We start from the raw sequence: 22,471 nt of genomic DNA, 5'->3' as shown, positions 1-22,471 counted from the left end.
GATATTAAAAATGTTTTTCATATTTAGCTGATAATCTTTCTTTACACTTTTACCGGTATCTTCGTTATCTTAATCGTTCGGTGTCCTCGCTATTTTATTTAATCGTTCTATTACACTTTCACCGGCCTATCAGTCGATAATGTTAAAATATAATCATTCAACTTGTTCGAACAATTCTCACTAACATTGTCTTATGACGTGTTCCTCGTGCTGGAGATGTAATAATAACATAAATGTATACATCTTTTGATACTTTTGAATGCGTCAAACATTGTTGCTCGAGTGCAGTGAGTGAGTATCGTGGGAGGTAACGCCTCGGTGCGATCCTCTTGGGGAGGAAAGAACGGAAAGTGGAGTTAACAGTTGAAAATGGAGAATCGTGTGCTTGGACCTACGCCGGAGGAGACGACAGCGGCGGTAACAACAAGCTGCGGTATTGGTACATCTTCTCCAGTGGCATCGGCGCCGACCAACACGGTTACTGGTGTCGGTGGTTCTGGTGCTCTGACTTCGGCCACTTGCACCATACAGAATCCCGTGGTCGTGGTGGCGAGCCCGCCAACTAAGCATCAGCAGCCTGCTGCCGTGCTGTCCACTATCCCTACTGTCCCTACTGTTCCATCCGTTTCCGGTGTCACCGCTGCTGTGCCCAAGATACTCAGTAGAAACATCAACGGCACGCGTAAGTTTCTAGCTATATTAAATTTATGGTTTTTATGTGTTTAAATGTCAAATGTTTCATAGTTTTTCAGAGATTATGATATTATATGCTTATGTACTTAAATAGATTTATTGGTATGTGCTTAGGTTTTCATGCAAATATTGACAGAGGTTAATGTTCATTCTTAATTGTTTTTCTTCTAAAACAGAAAAATGATAGTAAATTTAAATTCTTGTTTGTAACATGTTTGGACAAAATTGATGATTAAGAAAATGATCGGATCGGTTTCAATTAACTTCTGATGCCGTACTTTCTTTGTAATTTATGTAATTATGTTATAATTCCTTAAATTCGAGTACCGAGATACTTCACAAATACTATTTTATTTATATAAGTACACAGTTAGTCTAATCACTGTCGTAAATAGTATTCTTACAGTATTATAGTGTTTAGTATCAATAGCTTGACATGCCTGAATGATTGCTTGGTAAATATTAATTATAAGTAGCAAATTTGTAAACATAGTCTTGATATTTCTTTAAATGCCAAAACAAAGATTTTCTAAAAATTGACTCTTACTGATTTATCAAAGCAAATTGCATTAACTTATTCAAACAATATGTTATTGTTAAATAAATGGCCGATAAGTCATTGCACCTTTGAATCTTTATAATTCATGTAAATTTGACTTTTTCGTCATCGTTTAATAATAAAAATATTCATTAGTATTCATGCATTTTTATCTATTTCAATTTTTATTTCTTTTCGCCGTTTACTTACATCTTTTAAAAAAAAACTTGTTACTCTTGAAGTAATGAATTTTTCAAAGGCATTAATCAATTAATAATTATTGATAAAAAAGGATAATTGTTTCTTATTTCTCTGATAAAAATATTACACATGTAAGTACTTATATTAGTATCACTCAAGTTATTATACTTAACTTTCCTAATACATACCAAGAGCAAACTTCATCATTCATATTGCAAAATCCCTAAATTATCTCAGAAATTAATTTTGTATAATCTACTGCAACTCACCTCAAAATACGATTATTATTAATTATAATTACGGATATTACAAAAACGAACGTCTATCGCCGTAATAACCCAACAGTATCTCGATTGTTACAATTATTTATCCCTTGCCTAACCTGATATTATATATCTCAATTTCCTCGCTGAAAAAGTTCCATTTTTACGATCTGTGAGATACACGTATACAGAGCACAAAGATACACAGTTACGCGCATAGTGTATGTGCTTTGTCTACTCTGGGTAGGAAGAGGCATGACTCAGGAAGCGGACAAAAAGCGTCGCGCCGTGCAAAAAGACGCTTTTTCTTCCGCCATTGGTGAGCAACTATTGCGAGAACGGTTTTTGTCAGTTTCTTACAAGACGAAACAGCCAACGGAGGAGGATATAACAGTATAGAAGGCGATCGCGAGCGCTGAGTTGACCATTGCAGACTAAATGGTAAAAAAGCGCTGGTTTCGCGGTTTTGCCTGACGTTTCTCCGAAAGTTGAAATTGCGAGAGAGGATATCTCTCGAAGACGGCAGTTGGTCCACTGGCTGCAAATGGCTGCTCCTTCTTTTTCCACTCCCTTTCTCTTCCTCTTTTTCTTACCTTCCTCTGCCTTTTTCTCAATTTCTGCTTCTTTTGCTCCATTTTTTCCCTCCCTTATCTTGCCTCGTGTCGAAACATCGAAGAGAATTATTATACGAATCGAATCGGCCTTACACATTAGAAATTGCTTAGTAATTCCTAAATATGAAATTAGAGGAGAAAGAATTGGTCCTTATTTGCTTCTGCGATGCTTGCGTTTTGAAGAACTTCTAGTATTTCAGTTAATGGGAAGATATGATTGTTTGCATAAGGAAGTTTTAATTTTCATCTTTGAGAAATCTTCGAACTCTTCGGATTGTTATTCGATATATATATAATAATGTGTGTAATATTCTACTAAACATTTGTATTCCCTCGTAATTACTATCTGATATTTCAAAAAGAATAATGCAAGAACAATTGCAAAGAGTAAGGTATAATGTAAATGTAATATTTTTTAATTATTTATGTGTCTGTAATTCTAGAACACTTGTTATTCTCATAAAGAGTAAAAAATCAAAATTACCTAAAGCAATGATCGAAAGGCATAAAGATTTTTGGATAAGAAAAGAACGTTTAACTTTTTTATTATACTATACTATAATATGTAGTTAGGCTTTTGTTACAATAGTAAATGTAATAGTAATAGTGATAGTAATAGTATGAATTTTTTATTGTTTAAATTTTTTAATGAGACAATAATTTTTATAAATTTTAACTATTTTATTAATTAATTTTGTTAATTTTTGCTATTGATGTACAACACGTCCACATTTATTTTGATAATAAAGCACTATTGGAGGAAAGAAATACGCATTGTCCGCATAATAGTAATAGAACATTTAAACAGTAAATCTTCGCATACTGGAGGTCCCACAGTACATACATACTTACCTTTTTTCGTCATACGAACGACTTATAATTCTCGAGAAATAGAAAGGCTAAGTCTGTCTTTTGTTTTTAGATTTAACCTAAGTTGTTCTTTATTTCTATATTTTTTACTATTTAGTTTTCTGTCCTATCGAAGTAATGGGAGGAACGCGACGCTACGTTTTCGTGTTTTAATTTCAAACGAACTGAATGACCGTTTGCTTAGAATTAGCATGCCTGTCGCGGCCTATTCGAAACACCGGGATAATTTGGCGCGCTATAAATTTGAGACCGAAACTCGTGTAAAAACAGCCACTTGCTCACTGTTCTGTCGCTATGCAACTTAACAAAAAATCTTCAACTTTTTGCGGCAAGTTTGCCGGATTCCCGCGCTTACTTAGAACTTATCGAGCCAAGAATTTTTTTCAAATTAAACGTCTTTACGATAGCAGCCATAGCTCGCATTCCCAAACCTGCCCGGTTTCTTATTTTACGATTATCTCCTTTCTTTGTATCATAAACAAAACATATTTAATTTTATCCCTTTGATACCATGTCGTGCATATATGGTGTCCTTCAATTAACAATTGCGAAAATAAAATTTAATAATTTCTGATATCGATCGTAAAAGAAAACTTTGATGTTTTAATTGCACCTAATTGTTCCTTATTCAAGCAAGCAGATATAAATATTAATCGATGATTGAAAAATTAAGATCGATTAAGTAATTTTATTTTTGAGATAATAATATTATTTTTGTATAATTCCCAGTGTTGTAAAAGATGATTATTATTTTTAATTAATATTCGTAATCAAAGATGAAAAGATATACATACTTGCATTTATTACCTCCATTTCTTATTAAAATATTAAATCTTAAATTTGTATTAGAAAATTGAAAGATTAAAACTCGCCATAAATAAGAATCATTAAAATGACACTTTCAATTCTACCTTCTAATTTTTTATTACCTTCCTTATTTAAATTTTCAGCAACACAATTTTCATTTTCAAAGGATTGGACAGAAAAAAGGGTTATGTTCTTTTATATCACCGTATCTTCACAAATCGCTCTAGTTCTCGTTCCGGTTTGTCGAATTAACCCGCATTCGAGTGCATCCACCCACGGATCGCACAATTTCTTGATCGTATTCAGATTACATTCAGGCATCTCTTTAACGTCGAGAACAGAGGTATGCACAGAAAACTCGTTCAGAAGACGTGCAGAGTACACAAACGGAATGAAAGAGCTTGTTAGAATAAGCAGCTGCGTATACGTTGCTAATATTTATATTGATCCGACATTTAAAATGCTAGAAACGAATTCCTATTATACCGAGTATGATATAAAATATATGAAACCTTTTTTCTTTAACGATACATTAATCATTTTCCATATTGTAATTCACTATCTCTATAATACAGTCATTGACATATTTAGTTGAACACCTGATAAAATTAGTATCATATCTAGTTATATAGCGTACGAAAATTTCCGTTCTTAAGTTGAACTTAATTCTTAAATGTTAATATGGGCTTTTGAAATACTTAAGATGTTTTACAGATGGTATTCAAGTGCGACACGCTCGGTAATTTTGAATTAGACTGAGCCCCATTTTTGCCTAGAAAGATTCACATTTACGTTTTACATTCGATTATACCTCAAAGCCTTGCTAGAAAGTTATTTTCATTTCACCATAGCAGTCAAGGATTAAGAAATATTCCTTTCTATCCAAAGACAATCAATCGCTTAGAAAACGGTTTGTCTATCGAAACTCGTAAGCCATTCGGTCCTTCATAAGAACGAAGTACATATTCAGAATATTCCCACAAGGAAGGAATCCATCCGACCTTTATCTCGTTCGCGAATAAATTAACAGGCAAGAAATTCTTCAGTCTACCACCGTGAGGGGTACGCTTAAATCCCTCTTATTTTCTCTCGTACTCCTATCCCCATACTCTTTCGTTTTTTTATCCCTTCTTGTTCTAAAAGATTTAATCCCAAAAAGCGATGCGCGGTCGCGTCCTTGCCTTACCTGTCGATCTAACACTCCCATGAAGAACCTAACTAGAATAAAATATATACAAATATACGTTGATCCTCCCAAGTGATACAACCGGACTCACTGGTCCAGCCCTCCGCCTCAAACATATGCATATCGTCACCCTTTCCATCAGTCCGACGGCATAAAAAAAAACTCGGAAGAAGCCTGACCCAGAAGAACGAGGCAGAAAACGAACGAAAAAAAACAAATAGCTCGGAAAGAATTCTTTGTCTCTTCCTCCTCTCTTCTATTGGAACCGTGTGCTCCCTCTTTCTTCCCCGTGGGTTCCTCGACGTTATATCTGATCTCTTCTTTTCTCAGGCTGTTTTTGCTTCCACCACTTTTCCCTCCACCCTCAGCCCCGTTGGTATCCCCCTCCAACCCTATGATAGAGAAGTTTTTCTGCTGAGTTTTTATCAGTCTTCAACCTTGCGATCCAAGGGAGAAGAAGAGCGGCTGGGTAGCGGGAAACGTACATATATGTATACGAACGCGTACACTTGGTTCGTTTGCTCGTCTTTCTTTTTGTTGGACGACGTGTTACGTTGCGGCTGGAATGTTGTTGAAGTTGGATGAACACGGGAAAACCGTAAAGTTGCTTTTTTTCTACTTTTTTGGTTGGTTCTTTTTTACCGAAAGAAGTAACATTGTTATTGCTGTTATTATTACATCTTTTCGTATGTGTACGACTTTATGATTGTTAGAACAAATTATTTGACTATTTGAGTTAATTTACTTTACAGAAATACGATATAATATGTTTTACTACTTATTTTAGATCAGAAGATTATGATAGTCGTTTCGCCATTTGCAGTAATTCTTTTACTTGATCTAGTCTGAGATAATATAAACATAATTTTAATTCAAACATTTGATATGATTTCAATTCAGCATACTCAAAGTTATCTAAAATCGCACAATTTTTCATTACAATACAATCTCTATGGTATCCTAATTTTTTATTGATAACATTACATTGTCTAGCGAAAAAGTAATGTAAATGTGAGGTAAAAGAAAGACCAGAAGTTGAAATGTTGCGTGCGAAGGTTGTATGCATGTGACCAGAAAGTGGCGAACGCTCTCATTTAAAAAAAAATTAGCCCTTGATGTTTTGCTTATAACCCTTTGCTTCGTCTTCACTGGGCCTAAGAAAAAACTTACTAAAAAATTCTATATTCACAGGATGCCCGTGGGAACGTTTCTCCCAAGGTTTACGAGATTTAGACATTTTTTATATTACCTTTGAATAAATAGAAAGCGAATGTTCTAATTAAATTGACGTTATTTTTTAATATTTACATTCTTTTATATTTGTATTAAAGATTAATTTCATTGTTTCATTTATCTGCAGATTGGTCTTTTAATGGTATATTGATATTATAATATTAGAAAATATTAACAATATTCATTGATTTAAAATATTTAATTATTACCCAAAAAATTCGGTTAGTCCAAATTAAATATTTTACTTATTTTCATAAAAATTTTCACAGACAATATCACAAGTATTAATGAGACATGAAACAGATAATCTTTTGTCATTAATCAAACCCAATTATTTTTTATCCATTTCTACAAATATTGCATTTCCATAATTACAACTATTTCTAAACAGATTTCCATTTGATTCTTTTAAGTATATCTTTCCCATCCTCTAAAAACGCTTGCTAAACAACTCATTTATTCTCCTATTATTTTATTCACGGAAAAACATTCATACTTCTTTACTTATCAAGTTAAATAAATAGTTATGAATAATTATACTTTTATCGATTATAATATAATAAGTTTGTCGATCTGTTTAAAAAAGATTCCTGTCAATCTTTTTAAAATGAATTGCTTTGAATATTCTGAATATTTTGTCTATCCACGTGCAATAATTAGAACAAATTAGGTATAGATGCTGTTTATTATGTATTACTAAAACGTTCGGTCAGTTGCATTCACAATGTCGATTCAGTTAGTTGGGTTGCATTCAGGTAGAAGGATATGGTGCAAAAACGATTATCATGCAAGTATATCGCTAAACTCATCGCTATTTGCGAAGGAATCCAGATTTATCCTGTTTATTCGGTGGAAGCCTGTCGCGCGACTTTTTATCCAATCTGTTTTCGCTACGTGGACGCCGATCTTTTTGGTCGACCTCCGAACTCTTTCATTTTGTTCACCGTGAGTTTCTGCATTTTATTTCTTGGTCGGGATTGTCTATTTTTGCGCCATACTACGCGGCCGCGTCATCGTTTCTCCGAACAGAAACTTAGATTAAGTATCTTCTTTTCCGTTCCGGTTACTTTCTGCCAAGTCAAAGAAATGCATCAAACCAGAATTTTTCGAATCGTCAGATACAATTGTTATTTTATTCATTTCACTATCAAACGTCTGTTAAAAAACAGTTAATATTTGCACGCATATGTACTTCTAGTATTCTTTTTAATTTTTAGTCATGACCACTGCGCTAAATATATTCAAATAATCATAAATATATCAGAGATTCAATAGTGCTTATGAGAATAAATTAAGAATATTGTGAATGTAAATGTATAGATTAAAAAACAAATCGTATATTTATTAAACCAATATATTTATCGAGTTTAGCTAATTTACATAATATATTGAGTGTCTTTTAAGTATCGGGTACATTTACGAGCGATAAAATTGTTCGACTGGATGAATCTGTAATTACCTATGTTGCAAGAAAAGAAAATAAATTTCGTGTTTATCGTATAAATTTTTTTGTGATAATTAGCTATCAATATATATATTCTTAATAGCTGAGTGCAATTACTTTTATTAATATCAAAATCTTTCCTGCAATACATGATGTTGAAACAAAGTCCTTTAAAAACATATTCTACTAATTTACATTAATCATTTAACTTTTTGCATATTTCATTTTGAGTTTCTTTACTTTTTTCAACACATACGATGCGAGCATACGTCACAGCTGTTTTTATAATTCGCTTTTTTCATATTTCGTTTCATTCCTTTTTACATTATTCAAACCTTGGTGAATGTTTATTTTTGGTTTTGATATACTTTTCCTGAAATATTAACTTCTTCCAAATTCTATCGTGTACTAACATTATTAGATTATGAATAATAAACTTTGATATTACAATAATTTTACTAACATTTAATAAAGTGATTCTGCAAATGATTCTGCAATATAATACAAAAACTTTATATTAAGTTATATTAGTTAATTAATAGTTAAAACTACATAGCAGTTAACTTTATTATCAAATATATCTAGTTTTATAGTATTACTGAATACATCGAATATATTTACTTTAATATAATATATTTTTATAATAACTATATAAAAGTATACTAATCAATTTAAATACTTTGAACGCGCCGTGGAAGGGTTAATAATGTCAATGAAACACGTTAAATAGCATATCGTACTCGACAGCTTAACCGTTCCCAGCAACGACGAGGAGATTTCATCCCGCTTCGTGCCGCCACCAAATAAAGATTACGTGTCGTGATGTTTTGCAATTTTAACGGACTGCCAGTTTTTTCTCGATGGCGCGGCATGCGGGCACAAAATCAGTCGACCATACTTTAAAATGCACCTAAGGGAGGGAGAGAAGTTTTAAACAGTAGGGGATGGAAAAGCGACGGAGGTTGGCCATTGCAAGAAGGATGGAATTCAGGCCCCACCCTGCGAGCTTAAAAACGATGCTCAACCAATCAACTCAATTCGACCGAGGTATTGCTACCCCCGAAAATACCGATTTACAATATGTTTTCTAATCCTGCCTCCTTCGACACACATGGTGTTCTACCCCTCATTTTTAAATGTCGCAGGGACCTTTCAATGCCTATGGTCGAAACTTCTGCTAATGAATGGGTTGAACGAATTATATACGATAGAGTGCTGATTATATATGTTCAAGTTGGTGGATAAGTCATTGTTAGTTATTACTGCAACCAATAATCATAAAAATTTCGCTAAATTATTGGACAAGAGAGAAATATTTTTATAACTAATGTATTAGCCCAATCAACGGTCACAAGAACTTTTCCAATTAAAAACTAAGACAACGTCAAAAATAAAAAATCCATACGTAATTTAACAACCAAACACAACACTTAAGCCGAAGAAATCGTTCGTTTCCCTCGTTAAAAGATCTTCTATATTCTATATGTCCTTTCCCCTGGCATCATCTCCCTCTCTCTGGTTGCCTGATCGTTGACCAGCAAATTAGTTTTTTCCTTCCTGCTCGTCGAAGGGGAGTTAACCATTGGTCGGCTGCAGGAGAGGGTAGGTAAAAAGTGGGGATAAGTAAAATAGTATCCTAGAAGAGAAGCTCGATGCCTGGTGCTCGTATGTATCGGGGGGAGGAGCTGAGAAGGGCAACTGTAGGGAACGAAAACGGTAAGGTAAAACTGGCAGATATAGCCCCAACGAAGATGAAGAAGAAGGAAGAATGAAGAAAGGGTGGTGCACGAAGACTAGCAGATTAGAAAGATAAAAAGAGGGGCTGTTCGGTGAGATAGAGATAGCCAAGAGGGATAACCAAGAAACCAAGGGGAGAGACTATGGAGAAGAAGAACGAGAAGAAGAAGAACAGAGACAGGAGGAAAAGCTTTAGCACGAACTAGATAAAGTGAGAAGGGAAGAATGAGAAAGGGACAGAAAGGTAAGGTAGGGGGATCGAAACGGCGACTCAGTCCATCTGTCCGGTGTTTTGTCCAAGCGGCGGCAGAGGCACTAGACAAAAACCCACCTAACCCTTCCTTGATTACAATGCCAGTAAAAAGCGAAATACTAACCGCTGCTGCTACTGCTGCTGCTGCTGCTGCCGCCGCGCCGCGCTGCCGCCGCCGCCACTGCTTCTTCCACTGGCATTGGTGTGGTGCCGCGCGAGAACGGCCGCTTCTAAGAAACTAGACTCGTTTTTGCGTAGCATCGGAAGAGCGTCCGCACCGTGAGCTATCGAACAAAGAAGCTATAGCACTCGTTCGCTCTCACCCTCGTCTCTCTTCTCTTTACCACGTCCAACCGAACGTCTTTTACCCTGGACCACCCCCCTCATCTGCTGATGGCTGCTTCTAACCCGCTTCTACCTCTTTCTTTGCCTAGCCCCTCCTAGTTTCTCTTCTTCTTTCTCTTCTTCTTTTTCTTTTTCTTCGGTTGCTTCTCTTCCTCGTTCTTCTTTTGTGCGTAGATCTCGACCAAGCAAAAGTGAAGTTTTTGGGATGGCGTTTAGATCAAAAAATGGGAGATCTCAACTGTCGGTTAGTTCATCATTATGTGAGATTATTAGCATCATTTGTAATCGTAATTAATTAGAAGGAATAATCAATGACGGGAAGTAATGGAAAGCATTTAAAAGCTTTAGTCGATTTATAGAAACAATATATGACAAGAATATAGATTAATGATATATTAATAATCAAAAACGGTACATGTTACCCTATCAACGCATAGAGTTCACAAATTTATATTGTTTATTTAAGCACTTATCACATTTATATTAGGATCAAATATTTTATCTAACCTAGTCTAGAGATGGTAGAATGCTAGGATAATGAATTTCACAAATAATAAAACCTAGTTTAGATATTGTAGAATTCTAGGATAAAGAACTTTGCAAATAATAAAATTATTGCATAATATTTAACACTTACAGATCCCAATTTTGTTATTCCAGATTAATTTTTAAAAGTCAATTTTATCATGTTACAATGCTTTACGATATAATGATGTATGTACGATATAATAGAATAATGGGGCATGCACGTCAAGAATCTCACCTCTGTTCGCTCAAACTGTATGTTCCATCCAAGGGCTATTTTCTTAATCCCTCCCCATTCCTCAGTATCATCATGTTTCTCCGTCTCCTGCGAGTCCTTATCCATTACGTTAGAGAATTTATCGATTCTTCTTGAAGCGTTTGATGGTGCTCCCAGAGGAAATCTCGTCGCTTCTTCCTCTTTTCCACATCATACACTTTTGCAATGGCCACACTGATCAATGAAGGCTTTCGAGATTGTCTTCTGATCTTTCTTGAATATACAATATACAGGAATGGGTTTCGTTATTGATTCGATTGTGCAAAGGGATTAGAAAAAGAGAAAATCAACGAGAGTTGTTTTAAGATGACGTAGGTTGGTCTATCTGGATTTATGTATCTATTCATTTGCTCATCTATTTATCGAAGTAAAAACTAATTTTAAAATATTGATACGAGTAACAAACTCTTTAATCTCAAATTAATATGAACTCGCTAAAAGTTTATAGCTTCAGAACAAGTGACATAATGACAGTACGCGTGTATTTATAAGTGAGCTGCGAGTTTTCATGCACTTATAGGAAATTCTACAACACAAAAAAAAATATAACATATCCAAAATATGATATTTATATATCAAGTAACAAATCCTTGTATAACTTCTCTTTCTTTAGCTATGTTCGTAAAAATTTGGATCTGCATAAATATCCTCAGTCTATCGATAATCTTTTCTTAAATATTCCTAATATCTTTAATATCATATTTCGACTTCCAAGCACTCCAATAGTGAATCGAATTTAATTACGATTCCTAGGTGAATTCGAATGATAAACTAGCAGGAACAATAAAAAGGGAAACAAAGGAACGGAAAAAGAAGAAGCGACGAAGCGAATCCTAAAGATAGCAGAACAACACAGTGTGATCCACGAATTGTCGGCTGAAAAGCAACGAAACGATGGTGAACAGTGGGCATAAAGAAGAAAAGTCGGTGGTGGCGAAGAGACAACAAGCACGCATCGTTCCCAGGGAGGCTGAGGAGGCCACGGTAGGATCAGGTTTTTCTTAGCGCGTCCCTGGTGCGCAGTATTGGATGCTATGCCGTGACGACTCTGCCTCCGACTCGCGTACGTGTTCCTACCGACAAAAACGATTATCCTGTGCCAAAAAAGTTGTTATGTAAATGCACTGCCAGTCCTAGACTGTCGGTCAGAGGTATAGCTACTCTACTTGATCAAGGTGAGAGGATCCTAGATAGAGGAACTATACCATTGCCTGATTACAATGAGAATGACCTGGGTCGAAAATCAAAGGAAACTGAATTTTTTACCTGTTTCGTCTTATATCGATTTACGTTACGATGCTATGGGAAGATTTCTAAGGCGTCATGACAATGTGGAAAAAATATTCTTTGATAAATGTAGTTACGGACATCGAAATCTGTCAAAGAAGATTAATTTTTTTTATATTAGCGAATTAATAACGAAATAGGATTCGTGTATTATAGAAGAGGACTAGTGAAATAGGATAGACAAGTAAACATTTTAAAAATTTGGGGATGGGTGACCAATACTTGTCCCTTCAAGGTAATGTTATCTGTTTTTCCAAAAAATGTCATATAGGAAGGTAAAATAGGAATTCATGAATTAATGCTAGATAATTAATATCGACGCAATTATTTATTTTTAAGTCATTGATTTTTTTATTCAACTTGCCCCGATAAATTAAAGTTATGAAACACGTATATTTTCTGGGTACTCTTTAATAAAAGAAGCTGAAAAGGAACGAAGAGAAACGAGAGTTACCATCAGAACTTTATGGTTTTTTGTATTTGTTCGATTTTTTAAAGAATAACTCTCGATACTTTATGGACAGTAAATCATATATGAATTACTCTCATTGATGGGCATTATTGTTTGATTTCTGTGTAATCAAGAGACTCATGAATGTTTGAACGAACCCAGCTGCAAAAATCGCTCATGTTTAATTAACGAATGACCATAAAACACTCGAAACTGTAAAGCAAGTCTGACCATTTATTTTGTACGAAAGCTATCGGTATCTTGTTATAATTGTACTTGTCGAAGAAGTTAATTACAAAGAAGATTGAAAGAGGACGTTTAACAATATAGATTCAAACAGAACGTTGGAATGCTAAAAACTAAAGACAACCAGTGGCAAAAATTACATGAACGATGAAAAAGTTAATGAAAACTTAAAGGAAATCTGAATTAAAATATAATAAATAAATAGCGCGATGACGTTTTATATCCTGAGATATCTTATAATCTTATGATTCTATAATTAGATCTTAACGATAAATTTTTAGTTTTATACCATTTTAATGTAAATATTGCCTATAATTCTAGCTTCGTTCTCGATTCTCAGTCAAACAAGTTTCCATAACAACCGACTTCTTTCTCTTATATAAATTTAAGGTTCCAAAGAAGGTAAATGATCTCAATTAAACATGTTAAAGACACCAAACTGTTGAAACTTCTACATTACCTTATGAAACCTTATTCGACTTATATATGAAAATATAATGATATGTAGAAAGGATTCGGAGTTTTAGAAAGAATAAAAAAATGTACATTATTTCAATGTAAACTCTCGAAACATATTCTTTTGCACCAATTGAAATAATAATTAACAAAATTTCCCATATTGCATCATAATCGGAACTATGACAATTGGATAATTAAGTGTAGCTCTAAATTGTAGATATGTATTTATCTATACCGATATTGAAATAAATGAACTTTTACCGTATAATTTACTATCATCGCACGTTACGCGGATCGTTTTGTAAGTGAGCACATCGAAGAACGTAAGAGGGCGCGCGGGGGGAGTGAGAAATCGGCGCCTCATTAGAAAGATCCACATATCCCTTTGGTGGGTTCAGCCGAGGCTGCAGGGGCCAACGTCAGAAAAATCTCGCGGAACGAGTCACCCCGCTGCTGTCAGGGACTTACTCGTATCTCGGTCGGTGTATATAAGCGTGAGACCGGGCCTTAGGTTCGTAATAAGACCTGACGGCCAGGTTTTTCAGGGCCCGGCTCTACCGTATTGCTCCGTATCTCCTTCTGCATTTCTTCTCTTCTTCTAGCTTCCTGTCGCTCTCTTTTTTTCTCTCCCTCTCTCCATTGCCCTCTCTCTTCTCATCCCTTAAATATCTCCCTTTTTCTCTCCCCCTCCTCCTCCCCTTCCTCCTCCTCCTCCTCCTCATTCTACCTTTCGTACTCGGTTCATCTTCCGTTTCATCTTTCTTCCCTTTGTTTTAATTTCTATCCTTTCCTCTTCGTCGCACCCAGACCACAGGTTTTCTTTCTGGAGGGATACACCACTCTTTCTCTCTCCTGTTCCTCTCCCTTCCCTCTTTCAAGAGCGGCGTCCGATGCCATGCCAGCGGTACCGGTATTAATTTATACGCTGTACGTGTGTGCACGCCGCTTTTTCTCGCAGTTCCTCGAAATTTGCAAGAAACTAGTCGGACACCCTGGCGGCTCGACCGTCTGTCGCATACTGTCCGAGGCGAGCTCTCCTCCGCAAAGGTGAGCTCAGCTCGCCGAACCGGACTCAACAACCAAATGATCGATCAGTCGACCAACAATTCACCCCTCTAATATATCCAGATACAGGGAAATTATTTTTCGACGAGTCATCAGGCATCCAATTGAAAGAATATGAATTATGTCAAATATTCTTTGTAGACTTCATAGAGAATATTCTTAATATTCTGTCCGTTGTATATTACTGTTTTTCTTCTGTTATTTATGATAACATTAAAGGCTTGTATGGATCATCGGCGATAGGAAAGAATGAACAATTATTGATTCAACTATAGCATAAAACTATCGAGATTGAAGATTTCAGGTGTAAGCTATGTCCTTTAGATGACCAAATTTGAAACTTGTCTTATTTATAAATTAAGTTTAATGATTTATTAGATTATTATTAGAATTTTATTGTTCGATATTATAAATAATCAGAATTGTCTCAATTTTACTCGAGTCAAACGTTTCCTTTTAATGAATTTTTACGTGAATCATTTAGTGGTGCAGACGTCCGTACCTCAAAATGAAGCGGAACTACAACTGTACAGAGTGATGCAACGTGCGTCTCTGTTGAGCTACTACGACACGCTTTTAGAAATGGGTAAAGAAATTCTTTTTTAAATATCTAGTATCCTTTCGATAATCCTTAATATCCTTTTCGATAACTTTGACGTTTTGAAGAAAGAATTAAAAAATACCATATAATAGTGGAAACCTTTTAAAATAATTCGTGTTAAAGAGATCGAACCATTTCTTACAAACTATTCTAGGTGGTGACGACGTACAACAATTATGCGATGCTGGAGAAGAAGAATTTCTGGAAATTATGGCGCTCGTTGGTATGGCAAGCAAACCTCTCCATGTCAGAAGACTTCAAAAAGCTCTCCAGGAATGGCTCACAAATCCTTGTAAAGTACCTTAATATCAAATAATTTTTTCGTACATTTGACTAAATCATTTTATCAAACAATTATACAAAATATTTGAAAATGATAAGATTATAAAAATATGGACATATGTATAAAAAGAAACCATAAAAATAAAAATATATTACATTCTGCAAAACATAGATATTATTAATGTTACGGTAAATCGGAAAGTTTAATAATTAATCGAGTTACCAAAATTCTGTTATAGCACTTTTCCAAACACCAGTTGTACCGACAACGGCTACGTGTAAAGCTCCTGCTGGCATAGGATTTCCCTGCGTGAGTCCTAGGCCGCAAGTGCAAAATCTTCAAGGTTTTACAACGACTTCGCAAACAGCAACTCCTACTCCATATGTTTCGTCGCACGTATCTCTAACACCATTACCATGTAGAAGTACTAGCCCTATTGTATCCGTTACAAGTGTAACAGCACCAGTGGCCTCAACAACATTTCGACAAAGTCCAAGTCCCAATACACCTCTGCCTTATACTACTTCTCACAGTCCTGGTATATTACAGGTATACTTCAAATAAAAAAAATGTTACTACTCTTATTCCAGTTTTATGAACAATAGATGCAGCATATATTAAAGATATATTTTGTTCTTAATATTATTAAAATATTTAAATATTTAATTATTTAAATATTTGATTGCTTCAATTTATACATAAAATACTGTAATATAAAAATTTGTATCGATGTATAATGAATTGGATCGGATTTAGTCTTCTCTGGACGTTTGAAATCTGTATATTTAAAACTTTATCATTATCAGACACAAACCAATTATAGCAGATTTTTCAGACAAAAGACATGCATATTTCTCCATACTCGATTGGTCAATAACATTTTAATAACTTCGAAGCGTCCTGTGTAAATGAGTTATTGGAGAAATACCATTACTTTCAGGTAGGGACATGTGAGTCATCCTGTGGTAGTGGTACAACACCAAGTCCTAGTGGCGGTGGTGGTGCACCTGCGAGTCCAACGCAACCTACACCAACCCTTTTGCAATCTCAAATACAAAGACTTGCAGAGGCAGCTGAAAGACTTGCCGCTACTATTCGACCCGTTGATCCAAAACCTCATAATGTTAAGAAAAAAATTTGCAAAAATTTAGAAGTAAATATCACTTTTTGTACGTGCTTAAAATGATCCATAAATTTTATGTAATCGTATTATTTGTAGATGGTAATGGCTATGCCTGATAGTGATCCACGTAGAATGGAAGAAATTCGGAAATATGCAGCAATTTATGGAAGGTTTGACTGTAAGAGGAAACCGGAGAAACCATTGACATTGCACGAAGTGTCAGTAAATGAGGCTGCTGCACAAATTTGCAGGTTCGTACCTGCCCTTCTTACTAGAAGAGATGAACTTTTTCCTTTGGCCCGACGCGTTGTGAGAGATTCTGGGTATCATTATTCAAAAAATCATTAGTAAGTATCTTTAGTTTCTATAAAAATATTATTAACTCTATTACAAGTATTTAGAATGAAAATATTGAAGATTAATGTAGGTAATAGAATTACGAAAGGCAATAGGTAATAGAACTATAAGTATCGTGAATTTTCTTAGGAAAAGATTGTCCTTTTTTGTTAATTTCTTCGAATATACACATATGTATAAAGTTTATCTTCCTAAAACCAGAATTCTAGTTACAGATCCTTTCTATATTAATTTAAAAGGTATAAATATACAGAATGTTCGGCTACCGTTTCTATATAATTTAAGGAGTGATTCTTAACGCTGAAATGAGACGAAAAGCAAGAATACAAAAATTGCGTTTTTGGTTTCAATTTTTAGTTATTGAGAATCAAAAATCGGACAAAATATCCCTGCAAACTTTCTTACATGAACGAAAGGAGGTCGACCTAAGCAGCGGGGCACACAGTGATCCTCAATTCAGTCGACATATGAGCGACAGTTTACCTCCTATAAGTTAACCGTGGTATTCGGAGATGTAAACAACCCCGCGCAACGTTTCACAAAAGAAATAGTAGATTAATCATTAAACCTGCTTACTCGTGGAAATCCATAAGAGCATATCAAAGGTCACCTTATGAAATTTCCGAGTAGAGGGGATTAATGTTTCCTCTAATCCTTTGCCTCTGCAAGTGTCCACAGCAAAATCATACACGCACCGCGATTGTCCTATGATCAGAAATGTCCATTACGCATATTTGTAATTGCGCATTTGTTAAACGTTGCCTCGTCAGTAAATAATATTCTGGCGGGAAAATTAGAATCGCGTTGGACTTTCCTACTCATCCATTCTTAGCTGTTGAACTTTCTGGATGCTATACGGGTGTAGATTTTCTTCCTTCAATACTGGCCATACGGTGCTGTTGCTGACACCTTTTTCAGCAGTAATAGTTCTCGTACTCAAATTGGGACTTTGTTGAATACGGTGCAGTGCTCTATCTCCCAGATCCGCGTCGTCGTACTGAATTCGTATGCCAGATAGGACAAGTTTTAATGTGCCGGTATCCCATATTCGTTGAGCTATATTGTAAAATGTCTGTGCGCTGAATATAGTCCTGTTGGGATATTTTTCGGCGTATAAACGTCGCACTTTTGCATTATTCCCGTCCGCCGCAACGTAGCAAAAGTATATATGCGAAAGTTCTGCAAATGTATACATTCCATAACAAATGTGGCTACAATATAAAGACTGTTACACTGCATACAACATTTTCAAATATTATTTTGACATTTTGTGATGGAAAGTGAATATTTACCGAAAAACTTATAGTCGGTTTTTCCACACTTCCTACAAAATGTCAAATTAATATTTTATATTATTCCACGAATATAGTCACAATGTTTGCTTCAAAATAAATAATAAATGCGATAGTTATGCTTCTTTTCTATACTAGAGCTTTCTTAGAGCATTCTTCTAATTTTTTTCTTTCTACGTTTAAAACACGTTACGGTCATAAAAATTGAAGACAATAAGGCTTGAAGAATTGAGATATTTCCGAAACTCATTTGGTAAACAGAAAGCCCACTTTTCCAATGAGCATATTTAATAAATCTCTAGCTATATAAATTTTGAAGATTGCGTAAAATAGGTTCTTTTAAACACATTTGATATGCAGCCTCTTCGCTTCCTATCGTACCCTTGCTTTCAAAAAGAACTTCTTAAATATCATAACTGTTACAACTGTTCGCGGAGAGACGCGGTCGTTAGGAAAACGCGTCAGTGAGAGGCGTAAATTCTCGCTACGATTATGTTAATCGACGCCGCGAAATAGTCGTTCCCCTGTTTCGGTTAAGATAACAGAAGTGGTTCAATGAATGTAACACTGTATTAACAGGTTAACATAAAATAATATATTTTATAATAATATGATGAATATATTACAGAAAGCTGACTAGACTTCACGATATCTCTAGATAAATTCGTTAGACTATTTGATTTTGCTCGTCAGATTTCTCGACGTGTCACGTTTGACTCGTCAGAAGGAACTGATCGCCTTTCGATGATTTCTTTGTCTCATTTGGAAGACGACCCCCACTATGCTCGGGTCACGCCATCGCTCGCGCCTATGATCACGTATGCCTCTTCTTGTGTGAAAAACATAACGGACAAAAATTCGACCTTTCTAGAGCTCGCTGCTTGGCGACAACTATGCGCTCGTCGATACATTATATATGATCCGGCGGGCAGATAAGACGATCTGCCTGCGACACTGTAGGACCGCGAGCGACGGTTAGACTGTGGTAAGCCTCGTGGCGTAACAATAACTGTTCCTGAATAATTCCGAGTTATACAAAGAAAATGAAAGCATTGGTAATGAGTATCGTAAATTTTTCTTCCTGAATAAACTCTACATCACTACATTGCCATGTTTTAGCTATTTTGAAGCAAGAAACTAGAATAGTTTCGGAAGAACAAAATCATTCCGACATTCGAAAGGGAACTTTTAGAGAACTGAAAATATTAAGTTAGAGTCTTACTTGAGTGTATTGTATATGCAGTGCGCGTAGTGCGTATACTGCAAGAACACTTAACCAGTTGTTTTGGAAACAGGATGGTAGATCGGTCGAAGAAAACCTGTGTTTTGGTCTGCTTGGTCACCAGATTTAAATCCTCTCGATTTTTACTACTGGGGCACATGAAAACACAATACAGCAAAATTTTCAGAGAAGAGTCAGGATCTGTTTACAAGAAAACGGGGGACATAACGAACATCTATTGTATTTTTTGTGGACACTCGCGGCTGGGACAATCGCGGTGCGTGTGTGATTTTGCTGTGGACACTCGCGGAAGTAAAGGATTAGAGGTAACATTAATACTCTCCATTCGGAAATTTCATAGTGTAGTTTTCGATATGTTCTTATGGATTTTCATGAGTAAGCAGGTTGAATGTTCAAACTACCACTTCTTTTGCGAAGCGTCGCGCGGGGTTGTTTACTTCTCCGAACACCATAGTTTTCTTTTCTACGACTCATACGAGGTGCAGCTCATATGTCGATCGAATTGAGGATCTCTGTGTGCTCCGCTGCTTAGGCTGACCTCCTTTCGTTTGTGTAAGGAAGTTTGCTCGAGGATATTCTGGCCGACTTTTTATTGTCAATAGCTAAAAAATAAAATCAAAAACGCAATTTTTTATTCTTGATTTTCGTCTCATTTCGACGTCAAGAATCACTCCTTAAATTATATAGAGGCAGTAACAGGACACGCTGTATATAAATAGGGATGACTTTTAAGTTACACAGTGTTATAGAAGGTTAGCCAAATCTACATGTAGTTTTTAAGCCAATTAAAGTATGATATTCATAATTAAAATGCTTTAGCTTATCCGTGTCAAGGCCACGTGAAAATGGCGAAGAAAACGAACCTGATCGTACAAAACGACAAAAGCTCGAGCTTGAGGGTGAGAATGAAGATGCGACGCAGGTTAGCTCACCTCGATCATCATAATAAGCCATGTACATACAGATTCCAGTTCAGAATCATTATAAACTTGGGACAAAGTCACGGATTTTAATATAAATTGAATACGACATATCTTATGTGATACATCAATTATATAGTATAATCATAAAAATTAGATACCAAAAAATTTTCATTATATTTAGAATTACACTAAAACAAACGTTTTATTAAAGAATTTAATCACAACTTAATATAAGAAAAATTATGAAATAATTTCCTTGGTAACGTACATTATATTAATTATTAGATAAGTTGAATCAATTTATAATTTTTATGATCAGTAATTAAAGAAATTACTAAGTAATGATTATACAAAAATAAAATCGACGATTTTTTTAAATATTACAAAATATCATATATATAGCCTAAAAAAGAACGTTACAAAATCCTTGATGGAATTCCATAGTTATGATTTGATCTGGAATCATTGGCATATTAATGAGCTGCTGCACTCGCATGAGCGCTAACAACTAACTATGCACCCAGCACGTAAACAATTGCAACACGTAAACTACCACTACGTTGATATACGCGTGAAGCACAAGCAGAAAAGGTCAAGTATAGCTTTTGCATAACATGCATGGCTTTTGTACTAAATGTTTGTATATTTATGTTTGTTAATTAACAGGTATTTAAAAAACGTTACATATTTTATAAATGTACATACATATAAAAAAATTCTTCTCAGAAACTGTTTTTCCTTAAGTAGAAGGTGCTTTTTTTAATAAGAATTTTTTTAATTTATGTATTAACATATTAAAAATTAAATTACTATCTAAAACACAATTAATTCATACAATATTTTCTTCCACACTTGTTAGGACTCTATGCTTTGTTCCTGGTGTCCTTACGAGTTGTGTATGCCTGTTATATTAGTTATATCGAGTAATTGTTATTAACTATAGTAATAATAATAATTAGCTTTTTTCTGGCTGTCATTTCCTACGCTATATTTGTTACTTGTACTGTCTGTAGCAGTTCACTGTTCTAGGAGGAGTTGGATCTACGTTGCCCTGAAATGGATATAGGTAACTCAACAATTAGAAGACACAGATCTTCAAGGTGATTACTTTGAGCTCAAATGGATTATTAAGTAGATAATGCACTGTAAAATACTTATAGGTTGCAATCTTGAATATCACATATATATTTTATTGACTTATAATTGCAAAGAAATTAATTTTGCAAGTATATATTGATGTTCAGACATTTGCATTGTTTTAGTCCAGTTTGGAGGAAGAAGAATAACAATGGTATGTTCAGTGCGAGTATCGAAGAGATTAGCGACTCTGACAGTCAACTTTCATTTTCAAATGAAGAGTCTTCATCGATACACGTAAGCAAATGTTTTGCGAATATATGTGTACTAATTATTTCAAGTTGACAAATGGTCCTATTTACAGGACACTAATGAAGTTGAAGCAGATAATACAGATAAGGAAAGTGATTTCAATCTTAAGGTAGTAAATTTTATTTAAATTGATATACATATTATTTACTAATTTCTGAAGAAACATATATATAATGATATCAAGTTAAATTAATAATAACTAGTAAATGCTAATTTGGTTTTCAATTTGGTCAAATATAGGTAATAGCTTCACGGGGAGATAATATAATTGCTGTGGCAAATCCTGCATTAATGGAATGTAATCATCCTATAAAAGAAGAACCAACAGACGAAAAACCAACGCTGTGATATTGTTAAAAAATTGTATTATCATAGTTGTCTCATTCTTAGAAACATGTTTCAGCCTGTATTAGAATTAGTATTATTATATGTATTTGACCATTGTCATGTTATTTCCTATAACATAATTTTTATGTTGGTTGTTGCTGCACAAGTAAAATTTTTGCATCAAAAACTATTTTAAAATTAGAATTAACAGATGTTACAATGGGTTTCATAAAACCAACAGAAGTATGTTAAAAAATACGGCGCTGGTCATTATTTGATTTTAATAAATTCTTTGTACTTATTTTAAGCTACAAAAACACTTTTAGATGTTGTATATACTATTAATTTCTTTAAATCAAAAGCGTGTGTTGACTGAAATATAATTGCGTATTGTATAACACTAAAATTTGTAAATATACAATGAACCTTTTTTATTCAA

The 22,471-nt window shown here is 34.7% G+C and overlaps 1 protein-coding gene across 13 annotated transcripts; it reads left to right on the top strand.

Annotated features, from left to right (window-relative positions):
* Positions 1 to 142: 142 nt before the first annotated feature.
* LOC117238230 (NGFI-A-binding protein homolog) lies at positions 143 to 22,471 on the top strand. 13 transcript variants are annotated; one of them, XM_033502968.1, is made up of 11 exons: positions 143 to 682; positions 14,979 to 15,080; positions 15,250 to 15,387; positions 15,617 to 15,927; positions 16,319 to 16,531; positions 16,598 to 16,848; positions 20,213 to 20,315; positions 21,349 to 21,416; positions 21,579 to 21,690; positions 21,758 to 21,814; positions 21,946 to 22,471. In XM_033502968.1, exons 1-11 carry the CDS (start codon positions 370 to 372, stop codon positions 22,051 to 22,053), a joined length of 1,776 nt encoding a protein of 591 aa, XP_033358859.1. In that variant the 5' UTR covers positions 143 to 369; the 3' UTR covers positions 22,054 to 22,471. The 13 variants fall into 13 exon arrangements, 10 of the variants coding, with proteins under 10 accessions (XP_033358859.1, XP_033358861.1, XP_033358858.1 ...); XM_033502970.1 differs by having other exon boundaries at positions 144 to 682; positions 16,598 to 16,752; XM_033502967.1 differs by having other exon boundaries at positions 145 to 682; positions 21,346 to 21,416.

Source organism: Bombus vosnesenskii, unplaced genomic scaffold, assembly GCF_011952255.1.
Source record: "Bombus vosnesenskii isolate JDL3184/JDL3185 unplaced genomic scaffold, Bvos_JDL3184-5_v1.1 scf7180000013444, whole genome shotgun sequence".
In the NCBI taxonomy this organism is placed as follows: domain Eukaryota; kingdom Metazoa; phylum Arthropoda; class Insecta; order Hymenoptera; family Apidae; genus Bombus; species Bombus vosnesenskii.
This window is presented reverse-complemented; position numbering and strand designations above follow the sequence as displayed.